At 38.4% G+C, this 20,333-nt stretch overlaps 1 protein-coding gene across 1 annotated transcript in view; it reads right to left on the bottom strand.

Annotated features, from left to right (window-relative positions):
* The window catches only part of TEX11 (testis expressed 11), a 348,927-nt gene that overhangs the window by 259,613 nt on the left and 68,981 nt on the right, over positions 1-20,333 (bottom strand). Inside the window, exon 7 of the mRNA XM_060003090.1 lies at positions 11,872-11,952. Coding sequence (XP_059859073.1) covers positions 11,872-11,952 — 81 coding nt within the window. The remainder of the gene's footprint in view (positions 1-11,871; positions 11,953-20,333) is intronic.

The raw sequence follows: 20,333 nt of genomic DNA, 5'->3' as shown, positions 1-20,333 counted from the left end.
AACTAGGAATAGAAGGTAACTTCTTCAACATGATGAAAGCTGTATATGAGAAGCAGCTAACATCATATTCAATGGTGAAAGACAGAAAGCTTGTCCTCTAAAATCAAGAATAAGACATGATGCCAGCTTTCATCACTTCTATTCAACATAGTACTGGAAGTTCTAGTCAGAGCAATTAAACAAGAAAAAGAAACAAAAGACATCCATATTGGAAAGGAAGAAGTAAAACTCTCTCTATTCACAGGTGACATGATCTTGTATGTATAAAATCTTAAAGAACCTTTTAAAAATGTGGAAGTAATAAGTGAATTCAGCAAAACTGCAGGTTACAAAACCAACACACAAAACTCAGTTACATTTCTATACACCAGAAATGAGCAATCAATTAAGAAAATTTTTTTTAAAATCCCATTTACAATATCATCAAAAAGAATAAAATATTTAGGAATAAACTTAACCAAGGAGGTGTAGACTTGTACACTGAAAACTAGAAAACATTGCTGAAAGAAATTAAAGACCTAAATAAATGGAAAAACATCTCACTCTCATGGGTAGAAAGACAGTATTGTAAAAATGACACTACCCAAAGAGATACATAGATTCAATGTAACACCTACCAAAAGCCCAACGGCCCTTTGTGAAGAAATTTTGAAAACCTATCCTAAAATTCATATAGATTCTCAAGGGACCCAGAGGAGCCAAAATAATTTTGGAAAAGAACAAAGTTGGAGGTCTCCCACTTCCCTATTTCAAATGTATAGTACAACCAAGTTACAATAATCAGTGTGGTACTGGTATACAGACAGACATATAGACCAATACAACAGAAAGCACAGAAATATAACTCTGATATCTATGGTCAATTGATTTTTTTTACATTAATTTATTTATTTTTGGCTGCATTGGGTCTTTGTTTCTGTGCGAGTACTTTCTCTAGTTGTGGCAAGCAGGGGCCACTCTTCATCACGGCGCCTGGGCCTCTCATTATCGCGGCCTCTCTTGTTGCGGAGCACAGGCTCCAGATGCGCAGGCTCAGTAGTTGTGGCTCACGGGCCTAGTTGCTCCGCGGCATGTGGGATCCTCCCAGACCAGGGCTTGAACCCGTGTCCCCTGCACTAGCATGCAGATTCTCAACCACTGCACCACCAGGGAAGCCCCTGGTCAATTGATTTTTGACAAGGATGCAAGACCATTCAATTGGGAAAGAATAATCTCTTCAACAAATTTTACTAGAATAATTGGATATGCACATGTAAAATAACGAAGTTAGGTCCTTACCTTACACCACACACCAAATTAACTCAAAATGGATCAAATACCTGAATTTAAGAGCTAAAGCTGTAAAACTCTCAGAGAAAAACATAGGGGAAAACCTTCATGACCCTGAATTTGGTCATAGTTTATTAAATATGACACGAAAAGCACAGGCAACAAAAGAAACCGATAAATTGTACTTCATCAAAATGAAAAAAATTTTGTTCATCAAAGGACACTATCAAAAAAAGTGAAAAGACAACCCACAAAATGGGCAAAAATACTTGCAAATCATATAAGGGTTTAATATTCAGACTATATAAAGAAGTCTTACAACTCAACAACCAAAAGAAAAACAACCCTATTTTTCCTGAAGTATAGTTGATTTACAATGTCATCCTATCAGGTGTACAGCACAGTGATTCAGATATATATATATATATACATATACATATACATGTATATATATACATGTATATGTATATATATACATGTTTATATATGTACATATATATGTATATTATATATACGTGTGTGTGTGTGTGTGTGTGTGTATATATATATATATATAGAGAGAGAGAGAGAGAGAGAGATTCTTTTCCCATATAGGTTATTACAGAGTATGAAGTATAGTTCCCTATGCTATACAGTAGGTCCTTGTTAGTTATCTATTTTATATAAATAGTAGTGTGTATATGTTAATCCCAACCCCTAATTTATCCCTCCCCCGACTCTTCCCCTTTGGTAAACAAAAGTTTGTTTTCTATGTCTCTGAGTCTGTTTGTATATTGTAAATAAGCTCATTTGTATCTTTTTTGGGGGATTTCACATATAAGCAGTATCATATTTGTCTTTGGCTGGCTTACTTCACTTAGTATGATAACCTCTATGTCCACCCATGTTGCTGCAAATAGCATTATTTCATTCTTTCTTATGGCTGAATAATATTCCATTGTGTTTATATATATATAAATATATATACACACACACACCACATCTTCTTTATCCATTTATCTGTTGATGGACACTTAGGTTGCTTCCATGTCGTGGCTACTGTAAATAGTGCTGCAATAAACATTGGGGTGCAAGTATCTTTTTGAATTATAGCTTTCTCCGGATATATGCTCAGGAGTTGGATTGCAGGATCATATATGGTAACTCTATTTTTAGTTTTTTAAGGAACCTCCACACTGTTCTCCAGAGTGGCTGCATCAATTTACATTCCCTCTGACAGTGTAGGAGGGTTCCTTTTGCTCCACACACTCTCCAGCATTTATTATTTGTAGACTTTTCGATGACAGCCATTCCTTTTTTTAGATTTTTTTAAAATTTATTTATTTATGGCTGCACTGGGTCTTCATTGCTGCGCACAGGCTTTCTCTAGTTGTGGCGAGTAGGGGCTACTCTTCGTTGCAGTGCACAGGCTTCTCACTGTGGTGGCTTCTCTTGTGAAGCACGGGCTCTAGGTGTACGGGCTTCAGTAGTTGTGGCATGTGGCCTCAGTAGTTGTGGCTCGCAGGCTCTAGAGTTCAGGCTCAGTAGTTGTGGCACACAGGCTTAGTTGCTCTGCAGCATGTGGGATCTTCCTGGACCAGGGCTCGAACCCTTGTCCCCTGCACTGGCAGGCAGATTCTTAATCACTGCGCCACCAGAGAAGTCCCTCGATGATGGCCATTCTGACTGGAGTGAGGTGATACCTCACTATAGGAAAAACAACCCAATTTTATTTATTTATTTTTTATTTAAACAACAGAAGAATTTTTCTTACAGTTCTGAAGGCTAGAAAGTCCAAGATCAAGGTTTAGCCAACACTCTTCTATGGTGAAGGCTCTCTTCCTGGCTTGCAGACAGCTTCCTTCTTGCATGGTGGGGGCAGGGGGTGCGAGGAAAGCAAGTTCTCTGGTGCCTCTTCTTATAAGGGTACTAATCTCATCACAAGGGCCCTACCTCGTCTAAACCTAATTACCTCCCAAAGGTGCTATCACCAAACACATTGAGAGTTTGGGCTTCAGCATCTGAACCTGGGGCAGAGGGGACACAGTTCAGTTCACAGCATTTTGTAAAAACTGGCACCAGCAGAAATGCTAATATTTTTAATGTTCATCAGCTTATAACACCATTTATAACAACATTTAACATGATATTAATACATTTGTAATCTTAAAAAAAACCAATTTTAAAAGAGGCAAAGAACTTTAATAGACATTTCTCCAAAGAAGCTATGTAAATAGCCAATAAGCACATGAAAAGATGCTCAATGTCATTAGATATCAGGAAAATGCAAACCAAAGGCACAATGAGAAACCACTTCACACCTACTAAGATGGCTATAATAATATATATTTTTTAAGCCCAGAAAATAAAAAGTGTTGGTGAGGATGTGGAGAAACTAGAACCCTCATTCAACTGCTGGTGGAAATGTAAAATGGTACAGCCACTATGAAAAACAGTTTGGTGGTTCTTCAAAAAGTTAAACATAAAATCACCATGTTACCAAACATTCCAGTCCCAGATATATATCCAAAAGAATTAAATAAAAACAGGGATTCGAACAGATACTTGTACATCGATGTTCACAGCAGCACTATTCACAATAACCAAAAGGTGGCAACAACTCAAGCATCCATCAACTGATGAACAGATAAATAAAATGAGGTATATACATAAAATGAAATATTATTCAACCATAGGAAGGAATACAGTTCTGATACATGCCACAACATGGACCCTGAAAATATTAATGCTAAATGAAATAAGCCAGACACAAAAGGATAAATATTGTATGATTCCACTTATATGAAATATCTAGAACAAGCAAATTCACAGAGACAGAAAGTAAATTAGAGGTTACCAGGGGAGGCAGTAATGAGGGGTAATTGTGTAATGGGTACAGAATTTCTATGGGTACAGAGTGGTGATGGTTGTACAACACTGTGAATGTACTTAATGCCACTGAATTGTACACTTAAAATGGTTAAAATGGCAAATTTTATATATTTTAGCGCAGTAAAAATTATAGTAGAATGTCAGCAAATGAATATAAAAAGAAGGATGGAATTAGAAAAATAGCCAGTTGTCAACCTTCACAGTACTAATTTAGGCAAGAAGTCTCCATGGATGGTGAAAGTGGGATGAGAAATTGGATTTTACACAGTCTCAAACTATCACCTCACAAAACACTTAGGAATAACAAAGGGAAAAAATACATAAGTTTATACTGGCAAAACCTGGAAGACACCATTTTAACCAAGAAATCAAAGTTAGCACCACCAACAATAGAGTAAATTGATCCTGCATGCCACCCAATAGAATCACTTCTGTGATTTTCTAGCCCCAAATTCATAACCTGGTCTAATCATGAGGAAACTTTGAACAAACCTTAATTTGGTTAGGATGGGGGAACTGGGAAGATATACTTTAAGGGTTCAAACTTGCAACTAGTAGATAAGTTCTGGAAATCTAATGTACAACATAGTGATTACAGTCAACAATACTGTTCTATAAATTTTAAAATTGCTAGAAGACTAGAGCTTAACTGTTCTCAACACAACAAAACGATATTACTGTGACAGGATAAAGGTGTTAGCTAACACTACTGCAGTAATCATACTGCAACATATAAGTGTATCAAATCAACAGGTCATACACATCAAATTTACACAATATTATATGTCAATTATATCTCAATAAAATTTCTTTTTAATTTTTAAAAAACAAATTAAGTCACATTCTACAAAATGACTGTTCTGTGATCTTCAAAAGTGTCAGGGTCATGAAAGTCAAGGCAAGAATGAGAAAGTGTTCCACTGAAAGAGACTGGTGACTAGATGAATCCTACGTTGAATCCATTTTGTGTAAAGAACAATATTGAGAAACTTGAACAGGGTCACTGGTAAAAGGGTATACAAGAGTTCTTTGTACTATTCCTGTAATAGTTTTGTAACCCCTGAGGGGTGGCTGAGAGGCAGGAGGGATTACCACACCTGGAGGGACCCTCGAGGGCTTGGATCAGGGGTGAGTGCACCCAGCATTTCCCTGCTCAAGGCTGGGGAAGTCTGTCTGGCTCTCGGGCAGGGTCTTACGCCATGAGAGGCCCCCTCTGGGCCGTGTTGGTCCTGGGATGCAGGGGGAGAACAGGAGAGGCCAGAGGTGGAGGGGAGAAGAGAGGCAGTCAGGAGGGCCCCTCCAGGACCAGAGGAGTGGGAGAGGAGTGGAGGGCGTTGGCCCTGCCAACCCAAGCCCGGGAGACCTGCTGGGCTCCCAGGTCGGGTCCCCCGCCCTCAATGGCCCCCTCGAGGCCACGTGGGTCCTGGGGGCATAGGAGGGAGGCCAGGGAGATCAGAGGTGGGGGACATGCCAGGACCCCTTCAGTTCCTTTGAGCCTAAGCCCCACCCCCTAAACGCCCCAAGGGCCTTTTCCAGCCCTGTGGGTCCTAAGCATAGGTCCCGCCCACCATCCATCCAAACCCTGCCCCTGCTTAGGCCCCACCGACCACAGCCAAGGCCTTTTCCACTTTTTCTTTTTTCTCCTCCTCTTTTTTACTATTGTGGTTCAGTTTTACCTTCCAGTTGTTTCATCTATATGTTTATTTTTATACTCTTTCTAACATGTCTGTTAGTTTCCTAGTCTAATTTTATTTTTTACTTTGTTTTTGTTCTTTTTTCCTTTTCCACCCCATGTGGCTTGCAGGATCTTGGTTCACAAGTTGGGGGTTGGGCTGAAGTTCCTGCGGTGGGACCTCCAAGTCTGAACCACTGGATTAACAGAGAGCCTCAGACCCCAGGGAATATTCATAGGATGAGGTCTCACGGAGGTCCTCATCTCAGCACCAAGACCCAGCTCTACCAAACAGCCTACAAATCCAGTATTGGAAGCCTCAGTCCAAACAACCAGTAAGACAGGAACACAATCCGACTCATCAAAAAATCAGAAACAAACAAAAAAAACATAGACAGCAAAAAAAAATACATCACAGGGGCTTCCCTGGTGGTGCAGTGGTTGAGAATCTGCCTGCTAATGCGAGGGACATGAGTTCGAGCCCTGCTCTGGGAGGATCCCACATGCCGTGGAGCAACTAGGCCCGTGAGCCACAATTACTGAGCCTGCGCATCCGGAGCCTGTGCTCTGCAACAAGAGAAGTCATGATAGTGAGAGGCCCATGCACCACGATGAAGAGTGGCCCCCGCTTGCCACAACTAGAGAAAGCCCTCACACAGAAACAAAGACCCAACACAGCAAAAATAAATAAATAAACTCCTACCCCCAACACGTTCTTAAAAAAAAATACACCACAGATGAAGAAGGTAAAAACCTACAAGATCAAATAAATTAGGAGGAAATAGGTAAGTAATCTACCTGAAAAGGATCACAGTAATGATAGCAAAGATGATCCAGAATCTCAGAAATAGAATGGAGGCACAGATTGAAAAAATACAAGAAATGTTTAACAGAGATGAACAACACAATAACTGAAATGAAATATACACTAGAAGGAATCAGTAACAGAAGAATTTAGGCAAAAGGAGGAATAAGTGAGGTGGAAGACAAAATGGTGGAAATAACTGCCAAGGAGCAGAATAAAGAAAAAAGAATGAAAACAATTGAAGACAATCTCAGAGACCTCTGTAACAACACTAAATGCACCAATATTCGAATTATAGGGGTCCCAGAAGAAGAGAAAAAGAAAGGGTCTGAGAAAATATGTGAAGAGATTATAGTCAAAAACTTCCATAACATGGGAAATGAAATAGTCACTAAGTCCAGAAGTGCAGAGAGTCCCATAAGGATAAACTCTAGGAGAAACACATCAGGACATATATTAATCAAACTAACAAAAATTAAATTCAAAGAAAAAATATTAAAAGCAGCAAGGGAAAAACAAACAATAATATACACAGGAATCCCCATAAGGTTATCAGCTGATTTTTCAGCAGAAACTCTGCAGGCCAGAAGGGAGTGGCAGGATATACTTAAAGTGAGGAAAGAGAAAAACCTACAACCAAGATTACTCTACCCAGCAAGGATTTCATTCAGATTCGACAGAGAAATCAGAAGCTTTTCAGACAAACAAAAGGTAAGAGAATTCAGCACCACCACACCAGCTTTACAGCAAATGCTAAAGAAACTTCTCTAGGGGGGAAACACAAGACAAGAAAAAGACCCACAAAAACAAACCCAAGACAATTAATAAAATGTCAATAGGAACATACATATCAATAATAACCTTGAATGTAAATGGATTAAACGTCCTAACCAAAAGACACAAACTGGCTGAATGGATACAAAAACAAGACCCATATATATGCTGTCTACAAGAGACCCACTTCAGACCTAGGGACACATACAGACAGAAAGCTAAGGGATGGAAAAAGATATTCCATGCAAAGGGAAATCAAAAGAAAGCTGGAATAGCATTACTCGTATCAGATAAAATAGACTTTAAAATAAAGACTCTTACAAGAAATAAGGAAGGACACTACATAATGATCAAGGGATCAATCCAAGAAGAAGATATAACAATTATAAATATGTATGCACCCAACATAGGAGCACCTCAATACATAAGGCAAATGCTAACAACCATGAAAGCCAAAATCAACAGTAACATAATAATAGTAGGGGACTTTAACACCCCACTTACACCAATAGACAGTTCATCCAAACAGAAAATAAATAAGAAAACACAAGCTTTAAATGACACAATAGACACAGATAGATTTAACTGATATTTACAGAACACTCCACCCAAAACTGGCAGAATACACTTTCTTCTCAAGTGCACATGGAATATTCTCCAGGATAGATCACATCTTGGGTCACAAATCAAGACTCAGAAAATTTAAGAAAATTGAAATCATATCAAGCATCTTTTCTGCCCAAAATGCTGTAAGACTGCCAATCAATTACAGGAAAATATCTGTAAAATACACAAATACAAGGAGGCTAAACAGTGCACTAATAAATAAGAAATTAAAGAAGATGTTTAATAAGATTTAATAAGAAATTAAATAAAATGTCAGAAATTGAAGAAATTAAAGAAGAAATTTTAAAAATACATAGAAACAAATGACAATGAAAACACAATGACCCAAAACCTATGGGACACAGCAAAAGCAGCTCTAAAAGGGAAGTTTATAGCAATTCAATCTCACCTCAAGAAACAAGAAAAATCTCAAATAAACAATCTAACCCTATACCTAAAGCAACTAGAGAAAGAAGAACAAAGAAAACCCAAAGTCAGTAGAAGGAAAGAAATCATAAAGATCAGACCAGAAATAAATGAAACAGAAATGAAGAAAACAATAGCAAAGATCAATAAAACTAAAACTTGGTTCTTTGAAAAGATAAACAAAATTGATAAACCCTTAGCCAGGCTCATCAAGAAAAAAAAGGAGGGTATGCAAATCAATAAAATTAGAAATGAAAAAGGAGAAATCACAACTAACACTGCAGAAATACAAAGGATTATAAGAGACTACTACAAACAACTATAAGCCAATAAAATGGACAACCACGAAGAAAAGGACAAATTATTGGAAAAGTACAATTTTCCAAGACTGAACCAGGAAGAATTAGAAAATATAAACAGACCTATCACAAATAATGAAGTTGAAACTATAAGTAAAAATCTTCCAACAAACAAAAGTCAAAGACCAGATGGCTTCACAGCCTAATTCTATCAAACATACAGAGCAGAGCTAACACCAATCCTTCTCAAACTCTTCCGAAAAACTGCAGAGGAAGGAACACTCCCAAATTCATTCTACCAAGCCACCATCACCCTGATACCAAAACCAAAAAAAATATCACAATAAAAGAAAAATATAGACCAATATCACTGATGAACATAGATGCAAAACTCCTGAACAAAATACTAGCAAACAGACTCCAACAACATACTAAAAGGATCATACCCCATGATCAAGTGGGATTTATCCCAGTGATGCAAGGATTCTTCAATATACGCAAACCAATGTGATACACCATATTAACAAATTAAGGAATAAAAACCATATGATCATCTCAATAGATGCAGAAAAAGCTTTTGACAACATTCAACACCAATTTATGATAAAATCTCTCCAGAAAATGGGCACAGAGAGAACCTACCTCAACACAATAAAGGCGATATATGACAAACCCACAGCAAACATCATTCTCAATGGTGAAAAACTGAAAGCGTTTCCACTAAAATCAGGGACAGGACAAGGATGTCCACTCTCGCCACTCTTATTCAACATAGTTTTGGAAGTCTTAGCCATGGCAATCAGAGAAGAAAAAGATATAAAAGGAATACAAATTGGGAAAGAAGAAGTAAACCTGTCACAGTTTGCAGATGACATGATACTGTACATAGAAAATCCTAAAGATCTACCAGAAAACTGCTAGAACTAATCAAGGAATTTGGGAAGGTTGCAGGATACAAAATTAATGCACAGAAATCTCTGGCATTCCTATACACTAACAATGGAAAATCAGAAAGAGAAATTAAGGAAACAATCCCATTTACCATCACAACAAAAAGACGAATATACCTAGGAATAAACCTACCTAAGGAGGCAAAAGACTGGGACTCAGAAAACTATAAAACACTGATGAAAGAAATCAAAGATGACATAAACAGATGGAGAAATATACCATGTTCTTGGATTGGAAGAATCAATATTGTGAAAATGACTATACTACCCAAAGCAATCTACAGATTCCATGCAATCCCTATGGAACTACCAATGGCATTCTTCACAGAATTAGAACAAAAAATTTTACAACTGGTATGGAAACACAAAAGACCATGAATAGCCAAAGCAATCTTGAGAAAGAAAAACAGAGCTGGAGGAACAGGCTCCCCAACTTCAAACTATACTACAAAGCTACAATAATCAAGAAAGTATGGTACTGGCACAAAAACAGAAATATAGACCAATGGTACAGGATAGAAAGCCCAGAGATAAACCCACACATATGTGGTCACCTAATTTATGACAAAGGAGGCAAGACCATAGAATGGAGGAAAGACAGCCTCTTCAGTAAGTTGTGCTGGGAAAACTGGACAGCTACATGGAAAAGAATGAAATTAGGACACTCCCTAACACCATATACAAAAATAAACTCAAAATGGATTAAAGACCTAAATGTAAGACCAGACACTATAAAACTCTTAGAGGAAAACATAGGAAAAACACTCTTTGACATAAACCACAGCAAGATCTTTTTTGACCCACCTCCTAGAGTAATGAAAATAAAAGCAAAAATAAAGAAATGGTACCTAATGAAACTGCGAAGCTTTTACACAGCAAAGGAAACCATAAACAAGAAGAAAAGACAACCCTCAGAATGGGAGAAAATATTTGCAAATGAAACAATGGACAAAAGATTAATCTCCAAAATATACAAACAGCTCATGGAGATCAAAATCAAAAAAACAAACAATCCAATTAAACAATGGGCTGAAGACCTAAATAGACATTTCTCCAAAGAAAACATACAGATGGCCAAGAGGCACATGATAAGATGCTCAACATCACTAATTATTAGAAAAATGCAAATCAAAATTACAATGAGGTTAACACCTCAAACCGGTCAGAGTGGCCATTATCAAAAAATCTAGAAACAATAAATGCTGGAAAGGGTGTGGTGAAAAGGGAACCCTCCTGCACTGTTGGTGGGAATGTGAACTGATATAACCACTATGTAAAACAGTATGGAGGTTCCTTATAAAACTAAAAATAGAACTACCATATGACCCAGCAATCCCACTACTGGGCATATATCCTGAGAAAACCATAATTCAAAAACGTACATGTAGCACAATGTTCATTGCAGCACTATTTACAAATAGCCTGGACATGGAAGCAACCTAAGTGTCCATCAACAGACGAATGGATAAAGAAGATGTGGCACATATATACAATGGAATATTACTCAGCCATAAAAAGAAACAAAATTGATATATTTATAGTGAGGTGGATGGACCTAGAGTCTGTCATACAGAGTGAAGTTAAGTCAGAAAAAGAAAAACAAATACTGTATACTAACATATACATATGGAATCTAAAAAATAAAAAATGGTACTAATGAACCTAGTGGCAGGGCAGGAATACAGACATCGAGAATGGACTTGAGGACACAGGGTGAGGAAGGATAAGCTGGGATGAAGTGAGAGAGTAGCATGGACATATATATGCTACCAAATGTAAAACAGATAGCTAGTGGGAAGCTGCTGCATAGCACAGAGAGATCAGCTCGGTGCTTTGTGACCACCTAGATGGGTGGGATAGGGAGGGTGGGAGGGAGTCTCAAGAGGGAGGGGATATGGGGATATATGTATGCATATGACTGATACACTTTGTTGTACAACAGAAGCTAACACAGTATTATGAAGCAATTATACTCCAATCAGATCTATTAAAAAAAAAGAAATAACCCGTATCACTTTTTCAGAAACCCTTTCTAGTAAAGAACAAAGGAAGCAAAATATTTCAAAGCTTGGCTAAGTAAGTATATCTGATCTAAAATATAACCTCTAAAGGATCACATGAAGTAGTAATGATTCTTCCTAGAACTTGATACAGCATATTTTCAAATGCTTGGAGAATAAAGGCAGAGATTTCACTCACCATTTTGGGCAGCCTTATCAACATATCTTTACAGCGCAGTACACATGTAGATGCTCTTTGAAAATCCTGTTGAGCAACTGCCTGGGAAAGCAAAAAAAAGTCAGTAACTGGTTAAAATGAAATAACAAGCTATTTGTCTATAAGTCAAATCTAACATATTTTTAACTGGTGTTAAAAAGTCTTAATTTCTTTTCTAATCTTCTTAGCAATGCTAACTGGTTGAGCTAAACATAATAGCCAGCTCAAAATACAGAGAAATAAGTGATAAGAATCTTGGGTAAGACAAAGTTGACACTGAATGGCAAGAGTTATTTCATTTTTCTGGAAATATCAAAATTGGTGTATTATACAATCTTATGTTATTATATTATGATATAATGCCATGTCTGATAATGTTTCCCCAGCTTGAAGAGCTCTTGTATTTATCTCCACATTAAAGGAGTTTTTTACATTAAATAGCAGTCTTTTGTCCTAAAACAGGCTCATAGTAACTTCATAGTCTGAAATGCTGTGAGCATCTGCTATGAAAGGCAGTTTAGTGCAATCCTATCTTGGAGCTAGAAGAGCTACTCTGATATTCATTACGTATAACCTTGAACCTTATGCTCTCATGGCTTTAGCTTCCTCATCTATAAAATGAGGATACTGTACTAAATTATCTCTTAAGATTTCTTTCAGCTCTACCATTCTATGACACTTAAATGAACAAAAACATCAATCACACATTACTTCCACACCTGTAGAAGAGGCTTGTTTCAGTCATTAAAGAATTTAGCTGATGAGGCATATTAAAAGAAATGTGGACATACACAAAAAAATAATTTTCTGAAGTACTTTCTCGGGGGAAAAATCCCTACATTCACTATTTTCTTTTCTTTACGTGGTGTCAAATATTTTTGTGCTTTGGATAATAAAAGAATTGAGTATAGAGAAGAAAAGATGAAGAATGTAAGAAGCCAGCTTCTCTCTAGTTTTCTCCTCTATCTACTTGCTGAATCTTAAGCTTGACATTTTGCTGAGTAGATACCCTTCTCTAAGGCTTTAATACTAGATTTTGTTAAAGGAGAAAAAAAACTGTAAGCACAAGAACTTCAATAAGCCAAATCTCAATTACCTATAGAGATTACAAAATAATATTCCCATCTATACAAATAAATGTTTGATGAATACGTGCTAATTGATTCATTATTCAAGGTGATGAAAATATCATAAAAGAGATACACTGAGTGACAAACATCAATATCAGAGGAGGATGCTTTCTGTTCTTGAAAGATATAAAACAATACAAGCCTTTAACAGTCAAAGAATCCATAAAGTGTCTATCAATACTCAGATTTTACAAAGGTCCAAAGGTCTTTTCATGTTTTCCTAAAACTTATTGAGGTAGAAGGCAACTATTAAAAAACGTATTCAGGGCTTCCCTGGTGGCGCAGTGGTTGAGAATCTGCCTGCTAATGCAGCGGACACAGGTTCGTGCCCTGGTCTGGGAGGATCCCACATGCCGCTGAGCAACTAAGCCCGTGAGCCACAACTACTGAGCCTACGCTCCGCAACAAGAGAGGGCGCGATAGTGAGAGGCCCACGCACTGCGATGAAGAGTGGCCCCCACTTGCCACAACTAGAGAAAGCCCTCACACAGAAATGAAGACACAACACAGCCCAAAATAAATAAACTAATTAATTAATTAATTTTAAAAAATCAGAGAGAACATTTCCTGGCTGTGGTCAGAGGAAGTCCTGACTACTGAATAAAGGCACAGAGAGATGCAACACTGGTGCTTTTGAAGATGGGAGAATGAGGCTAAGAGCCAGGGAAGGCAGGGCTTAAAAAAAAAAAAGCTTATTCAATGAGAAATTGATAAAATACAATTTATTGGTTTTTTCTTGTTAAAAAAGAATATATGACTTTTACAGAGATCTTTAAAAATACAGAATGGGCTTTCCTGGTGGCGCAGTGGTTGAGAGTCTGCCTGCTGATGCAGGGGACACGGGTTCGTGCCCCGGTCCGGGAGGATCCCACATGCCACAGAGCGGCTGGGCCCGTGAGCCATGGCTGCTGAGTCTGCACGTCTGGAGCCTATGCTCCACAACGGGAAAGGCCACAACAGTGAGAGGCCCGCGTACCGAAAAAAAAAAAAGAATATTTTTAAAGAATAAAATCAACTGTAATCTCCAAACTCAGATGATCACTACTGATATTCGGGTGTATTTCCTTTCAAAACCATCTAGGTTTATATTTATAGAGTTTGGATCTTGTTTTATTTAATTTCTAAATTTGAATTGTTAAGTAAAGTATCTAAAATTAAACATCTTTTTCTTTCAATAACAAAAAATATACTGAGATTTTATCACAGAGGAAATAACAGGTCTAATAATTCAAGCTAGTTTTGAAAATTTATTCATCTTGTTGGGCCAGAAATCAATATTTCAAATCCAAACAATATAGAATTCCAGTAAAAGAAGTCTTAAGGAAGAGGCAGCATGATGTAATGCTGTAGAAACCTTTGGTGAGCATCATACTTACCAGTGGAGCTTTCTGAAAATCACACGCCCAGGTCCCACCACTTGGAGATTCTGAATCATTAGGTCTAGGACGATGCCCAGCCTATACTGATGTAGTAAAAAGAATATAGGATTTGGATTCCCAGCTTCCCCTCTTCTTTGCTCAGTGAACTTAGGCAAGTCACAACCTCTTTGAGCCTCAATTTCCTTAACCGTAAAATAGGGATAGTAATGTCTACCACACAGGATTGATCTTATGAGGATCAAATGAGACTACAGATATGAAGGCACTTTGTAAACTGTAAGGCAGTATACAAAAATGTTAACATATTTAACAGTCAAAACTACCACCAGTGCCAAGAATTGTAACAAAGGAAGTTATCTGTTCTTGTGTGGTACTCATTGCTTGTAAAATCATATGCTAGCAGGTCTATAAAGTATTATAGCTTATACTAATGGATCAAGGAATCTTAAGTTTCCCTTCCTTAGAAGAGAGAAGAAAAACTCCAAGGCTGGACCTGAACTGCTGCTGCAAAGGATTATTGCCATTATGCAAGGAATTAAATGTTAGACAGACTATCACCTAATATGCTACTAAGTGATGATGACAACACAATCAATCCAAAGACAGTAAACTATGCTGAATGGATCCACTAAAAATTTATGCTAACTTCAACTGGACCTTCACTTTAGCTCAGCAAACAAGAATGTTACAGCCCCTAGTACCATGTCAAGTATATAGTAAATGCTCAGTAAAAATTAGTTTCCTTCTTTGTTGATTTTCTTAGGTCATTTCCCACCCAGATGTTCCAGCCCTTCTTCGTATTCTTCAAGTGCTCCATAACATACCACAACCTCCTACTGCACCTCTCCCAAAAATTACTTCACCTGCCACCTTGTTAAAAAAAACTCATGCGCTCCTCAACATCTAATTCTTCTTTGCAGTGTAAAATACCTAACTTATGTCCCTTTCCTAACCAGAGAAAATTCACAATCTTCTTAATTTTTCACAGCATAATTAGTTGTTCACCTTTTGTTTTACTGTGGAACTGGAACTTCATTCATATGAAAGCAATTATCCTAGTGTAATATATCTGCTTATACATCTGTATCTTCCACAAAACTTACCTTAAGCTCCTATAAGAGAGGAACCACACGTTAACATGATTATTTTTTTGGCCACACCACTCACGTGGCTTGCAGCAGGGGTCCCTAACCAGGCCACATAGCAGGAGGTGAGCAGCGGGCCACTGAGCGAAGCTTCATCTGTATTCACAGCCACTCCCCATCGCTCACATTACCACCTGAGCTCCACCTCCTGTCAGATCAGCAGCGACATTAGATTCTCATAGGAGTGTGAACCCTACTGGGAACTGCACATGCGAGGGATCTAGGTTGTGCACTCCTTATGAGAATCCAATGCCTGATGATCTGAGGTGGAGCTGAGGCAGTGATGCTAGAGCTGGGGAGTGGCTACAAATACAGATTATCATTAGCAGAGAGGTTTGACTGCACAGAGACCATAATAAATCAATCGCTTGCAGACTCATATCAAAACCCTATCAGTGAGTAGCGAGTGACAATTAAGCTCCATCTGGTGCCAGGCTTTATAGTGGCAAGTGAGTTGATGTACTTCAATTGTACAGTTGCATCTGGTGGCAGGCTTTAAGTCAGGATCCGACACTTATTTTAGAACCCGCGAGCCACAATTACTAAGCCCGCATGCCTAGAACCCGTGCTCCGCAACGAGAAGTCAGCGCAATGAGAAGCACGTGCGCAGCAACAAAGAGTAGCCCCCACTCACCACAGCTAGAGAAAGCCTGCACGCAGCAATGAAGACCCAACACAGCCAAAAATAAATAAATAAATAAATAAATTTTTATAAAAGAAAGTTTAAAATTTTGGTGAACTCCAATTTAGCAATTTTTTCTTTGCTTGTGCTTGAGGTGTCATATCTAAGAAATCATTGCCCTTACCTAAGGTCACAAAGATTTATACCTATGTTTTATTCTAAGAGTTTTATATTTTCAACACTTACTTTTAGATATTTGACCATAAATATGGGGCTATATTTCTGGACTCTCAGTTCTTTTCAATTGATCTATATGTCTGTCTTCACGCCAGCAGCACACTATCTTGATACTATAGTTTTGCAGCAAGTTTTGAAATTAACAAATGTGAGTCCTCCGGGCTTCCCTGGTAGCGCAGTGGTTGAGAGTCCGCCTGCTGATGCAGGGGACACGGGTTCGTGCCCCAGTCCAGGAAGATCCCATATGCCGCAGAGCGGCTAGGCCCGTGAGCCATGGCTGCTGAGCCTGCACATCCAGAGCCTGTGCTCCGCAACGGGAGAGGCCACAACAGTGAGAGGCCCGCGTACCACAAAAAAAAAAAAAAAAATGTGAGTCCTCCAACTTTGTTCTTTTTCAAGATCGTTTTGCCTGTTTTACGTCTCATGAGTGCTGATATGAATTTTAGGATAAGGGTATCAATATCTGCAAAAAACAAGGAAGCTGGAATTTTGATAGGGATTGAATACAATCTGTAGATAAATTTGCGGGAATATTGCCATATTAACAATATTAAGCCTTCCAATCCATGAATATAGAATATTTTTCCATTTATTTTGATCTTCTTAACTTCTTTCAATAAAATTTTATGGCTTTCTTTCACTTCTTTTGTTAAATTTATTCATGAGTATAATCCCTAAATAAAATTCTCTATTCTCAAATGACATGATCTTATACAGAGAATATCCCTAGAAATCCACACAAAAAAACTAGAAGAACTAATAAAGAAGTTCAGCCAGGTTACAGGGTTCAATAAACAAAAATCAGTTGTATTTCTATTCACTAACAATGAGTAAACCAAAAATGAAATTAAGAAATCAATTCCACTTAAATTACAACAAAAAATTAGAAATAAAACAACTGCAAGACTTATACACTAAGGACTACAAAACATTGTTGAAAGAAATTAAAGAAGGCCTAAATAAACAGACAGATATCTCATGTTCACAGATCAGAAGACTTAATAGTCTTAAGATGGCAATGCTCCACAAATTGAGCCAAAGATTCAATGTAATTCCCATCAAAATTCTAGATGGCTTTTTCTGCAGACACTGATATGCTGATCTTAAGATTCATCTAAAAATTTAAGGGACCCACAACAAGCAAAACCATTTTGAAAAACAAGAACAAAGTCACAAGGCTCACACTTACTATTTCAAAACTTACTACAAAGCTACCACAGTCGAGACTATGGTATTGGCATAAGGAGAGACATATAAATCAACAGAATAAAACTAACAGTCCAGAAAGAAATGCTTAAATTTAGGGTCAATTGATTTTTGAAAAGGCTGCAAAGACAATTCAATCAGGAAAGAATAGTCTCTTTTAAAAAATGGTGCTAGGACTGAATACCCAATACAAAAGAATGAAACTGAATACCTACCTCATGTCATATGAAAAATTGACTCAAAGTAGATCAAAGGCTTAAATGTAAAGCTAAAAGCTATAAAATTCTTAGACTAAAATACAGGAATAAATCTTCATGATCCTGGATTAGGCAATGGTTTCTCAGATATGACAACTAAAGCACAAGCAACAAATGAAAATAATAGACGTCAATTCTCCCCAAATTGACATATAGGCTGAACATAATTTCAATGAAAATTACAGCAAAAACTCTGTGTAAATGTGAACAAGATTATTCTAAAATTTATATGTAAAGAAAACGGAATTAGAATAGCTAAAATAATTCTGAAAAATAATAATAAAATGGAAAGAATGACTACACATTTTCAAGACTTTATAGCTATAGTAACCAAGACAGTGTGGTACTGAAAGAAGGATACACCCATAGATCAAAAGGAAAGAATAGAGATCGCAGAAAGAGATCCATCCACACAAGTATGGCCAACTGATAATTAACAAATGAGCAAAAGCAATTCAATGGTGGAGGGATAGTCTTTTCAACTACAGGTGCTGGAGCAATTGGATATCCATAAACAAAAAAGGAACCTCAACCTAAACCTCACACCTTACACAAAAAATAACTCAAAATCAATCACAGATTTAAACGTAAAAGGTAAAGCTATAAAACTTTTAGAAGAAAATATAGGGAAAAATCTTTCAGATCTAAAGCTTGGTGAAGAGTTTTGAGACAGAATACCAAAAGCATAATCCATAATAGAAAAAAATTAACTGCACTTCATCAAAATTACTTTTGTTCTGCAATCCGATTAAAAGACTGATCAGACAAGCTACAGACTAAGTGACAATATTTACAAACACATATTGGACAAAGGACTCAAATCTAGAATACATAATTCTCAAAATTCACAGTAAAAAATCAAATAATCCAATGACAAAATGGCCAAGAGACATGAAGAGACATCTCACCTAAGAGTATATACAAATGGTGGGACTTCCCTGGTAGTACAGTCGTTAAGAATCCGCCTGCCAATGGAGGGGACATGGGTTTGAGCCCTGGTCCGAGAAGATCCCACATGCGGCGGAGCAACTAAGCCCGTGCGCCACAATTACTGGGCCTGCACTCTAGAGCCCACGAGCCACAACTACTGAGCCACAACTACTGCCACAACTACTGAAACCCGTGTGCCTAGACCCTGTGCTCCCCAACAAGAAAAGCCACCACAATGAGAAGCCCACACACCACAACGAAGAGTCGTCTCCGCTCGCCGCAACTAGAGAAAGCCTGCACACAGCAACGAAGACCCAAAGCAGCCAAAAATAAACAAATAACTAAACTTTTTAAAAAACAGAATATACAAACGGCAAATAAGTACATAAAAAAAATTCAACATCATTAGCCATTAGTGAAAGGCAAACTGAAAACGATGAGATATCACTACACATCTAATAGAACAGCTAAAATAAGTCACAATACCAAATGCTGGCATGGATGCAGAGAATGGGATCTCTAATATACTGCTGGTGGGAATTAAAATATCACAGCCACTCTAAAAAAACGTTTGAGAGTCTCTTTAAAAATAAATAGGTAGGGGCTTCCCTGGTGGCACAGTGGTTAAGAATCTGCCTGACAATACAAGGGACATGCGAGCTGTGGCCTGGGAAGATCCCACATGCCGCGGAGCAACTAAGCCCGTGCGCTACAACTACTGAGCCTGAGCTCTAGAGCCCGCAAGCCACAACTACTGAGCCCATGTGCCACAACTAATGAAGCCTGCGCGCCTAGAGCCCATGCTCCACAACGAGAAGCCACGACAATATGAAGCCCACTCAGCACAACTAAAGAAAGCCTGTGCACAGCAACAAAGTCCCAACACAGCCATAAATAAATAAATAAATAAATAAATAGGTAGAGGGGAGCTTCAAGATGGCAAAAGAGTAAGACGCGGAGATCACCTTCTTCCCCACAAATACCTCAGAAATACATCTGCAAGTGGAACAACTCCTACAGAACACCTACTGAACTCTGGCAGAAGACCTAAGACCTCCCAAAAGGCAAGAAACTCCCCACGTACCTGGGTAGGCCACAACAAAAAAAAAAAAAAGGTTTCCACACACTAGGAAGCCAAGTCGCAGGCAAAGACTGCACGTGGTGGAGGGGGGAAGCTTCGGAGCCATGGAGGAGAGCGCAGCAACAGGGCTGCAGAGGGCAAAGCGAAGAGATTCCCACACAGATGATCAGTGCCGACCAGCACTTACCAGCCCGAGACGCTTCTCTGTTCACCCGCCAGGACAGGCAGGGGCTGGGAGCTGAGGCTACGGCTTCGGAGGACAGATCCCAGGGACAGGACTAGGATTGGCTGCGTGAACACAGCCAGAAGGGGGCTAGTGTGCCACAGCTAGCCGGGATGGAGTCCGGGAAAAAGTCTGGAGCTGCCGAAGACGCAAGAGACTTTTTCTTGCCTCTTGGTTTCCTGGTGCGTGAGGAGAGGGGATTAAGAGCGAGACGCTCAGGCTGCTTCTGCAGCC

The sequence above is a fragment of the Delphinus delphis genome, chromosome X, assembly GCF_949987515.2.
Source record: "Delphinus delphis chromosome X, mDelDel1.2, whole genome shotgun sequence".
Classification (NCBI taxonomy): domain Eukaryota; kingdom Metazoa; phylum Chordata; class Mammalia; order Artiodactyla; family Delphinidae; genus Delphinus; species Delphinus delphis.
This window is presented reverse-complemented; position numbering and strand designations above follow the sequence as displayed.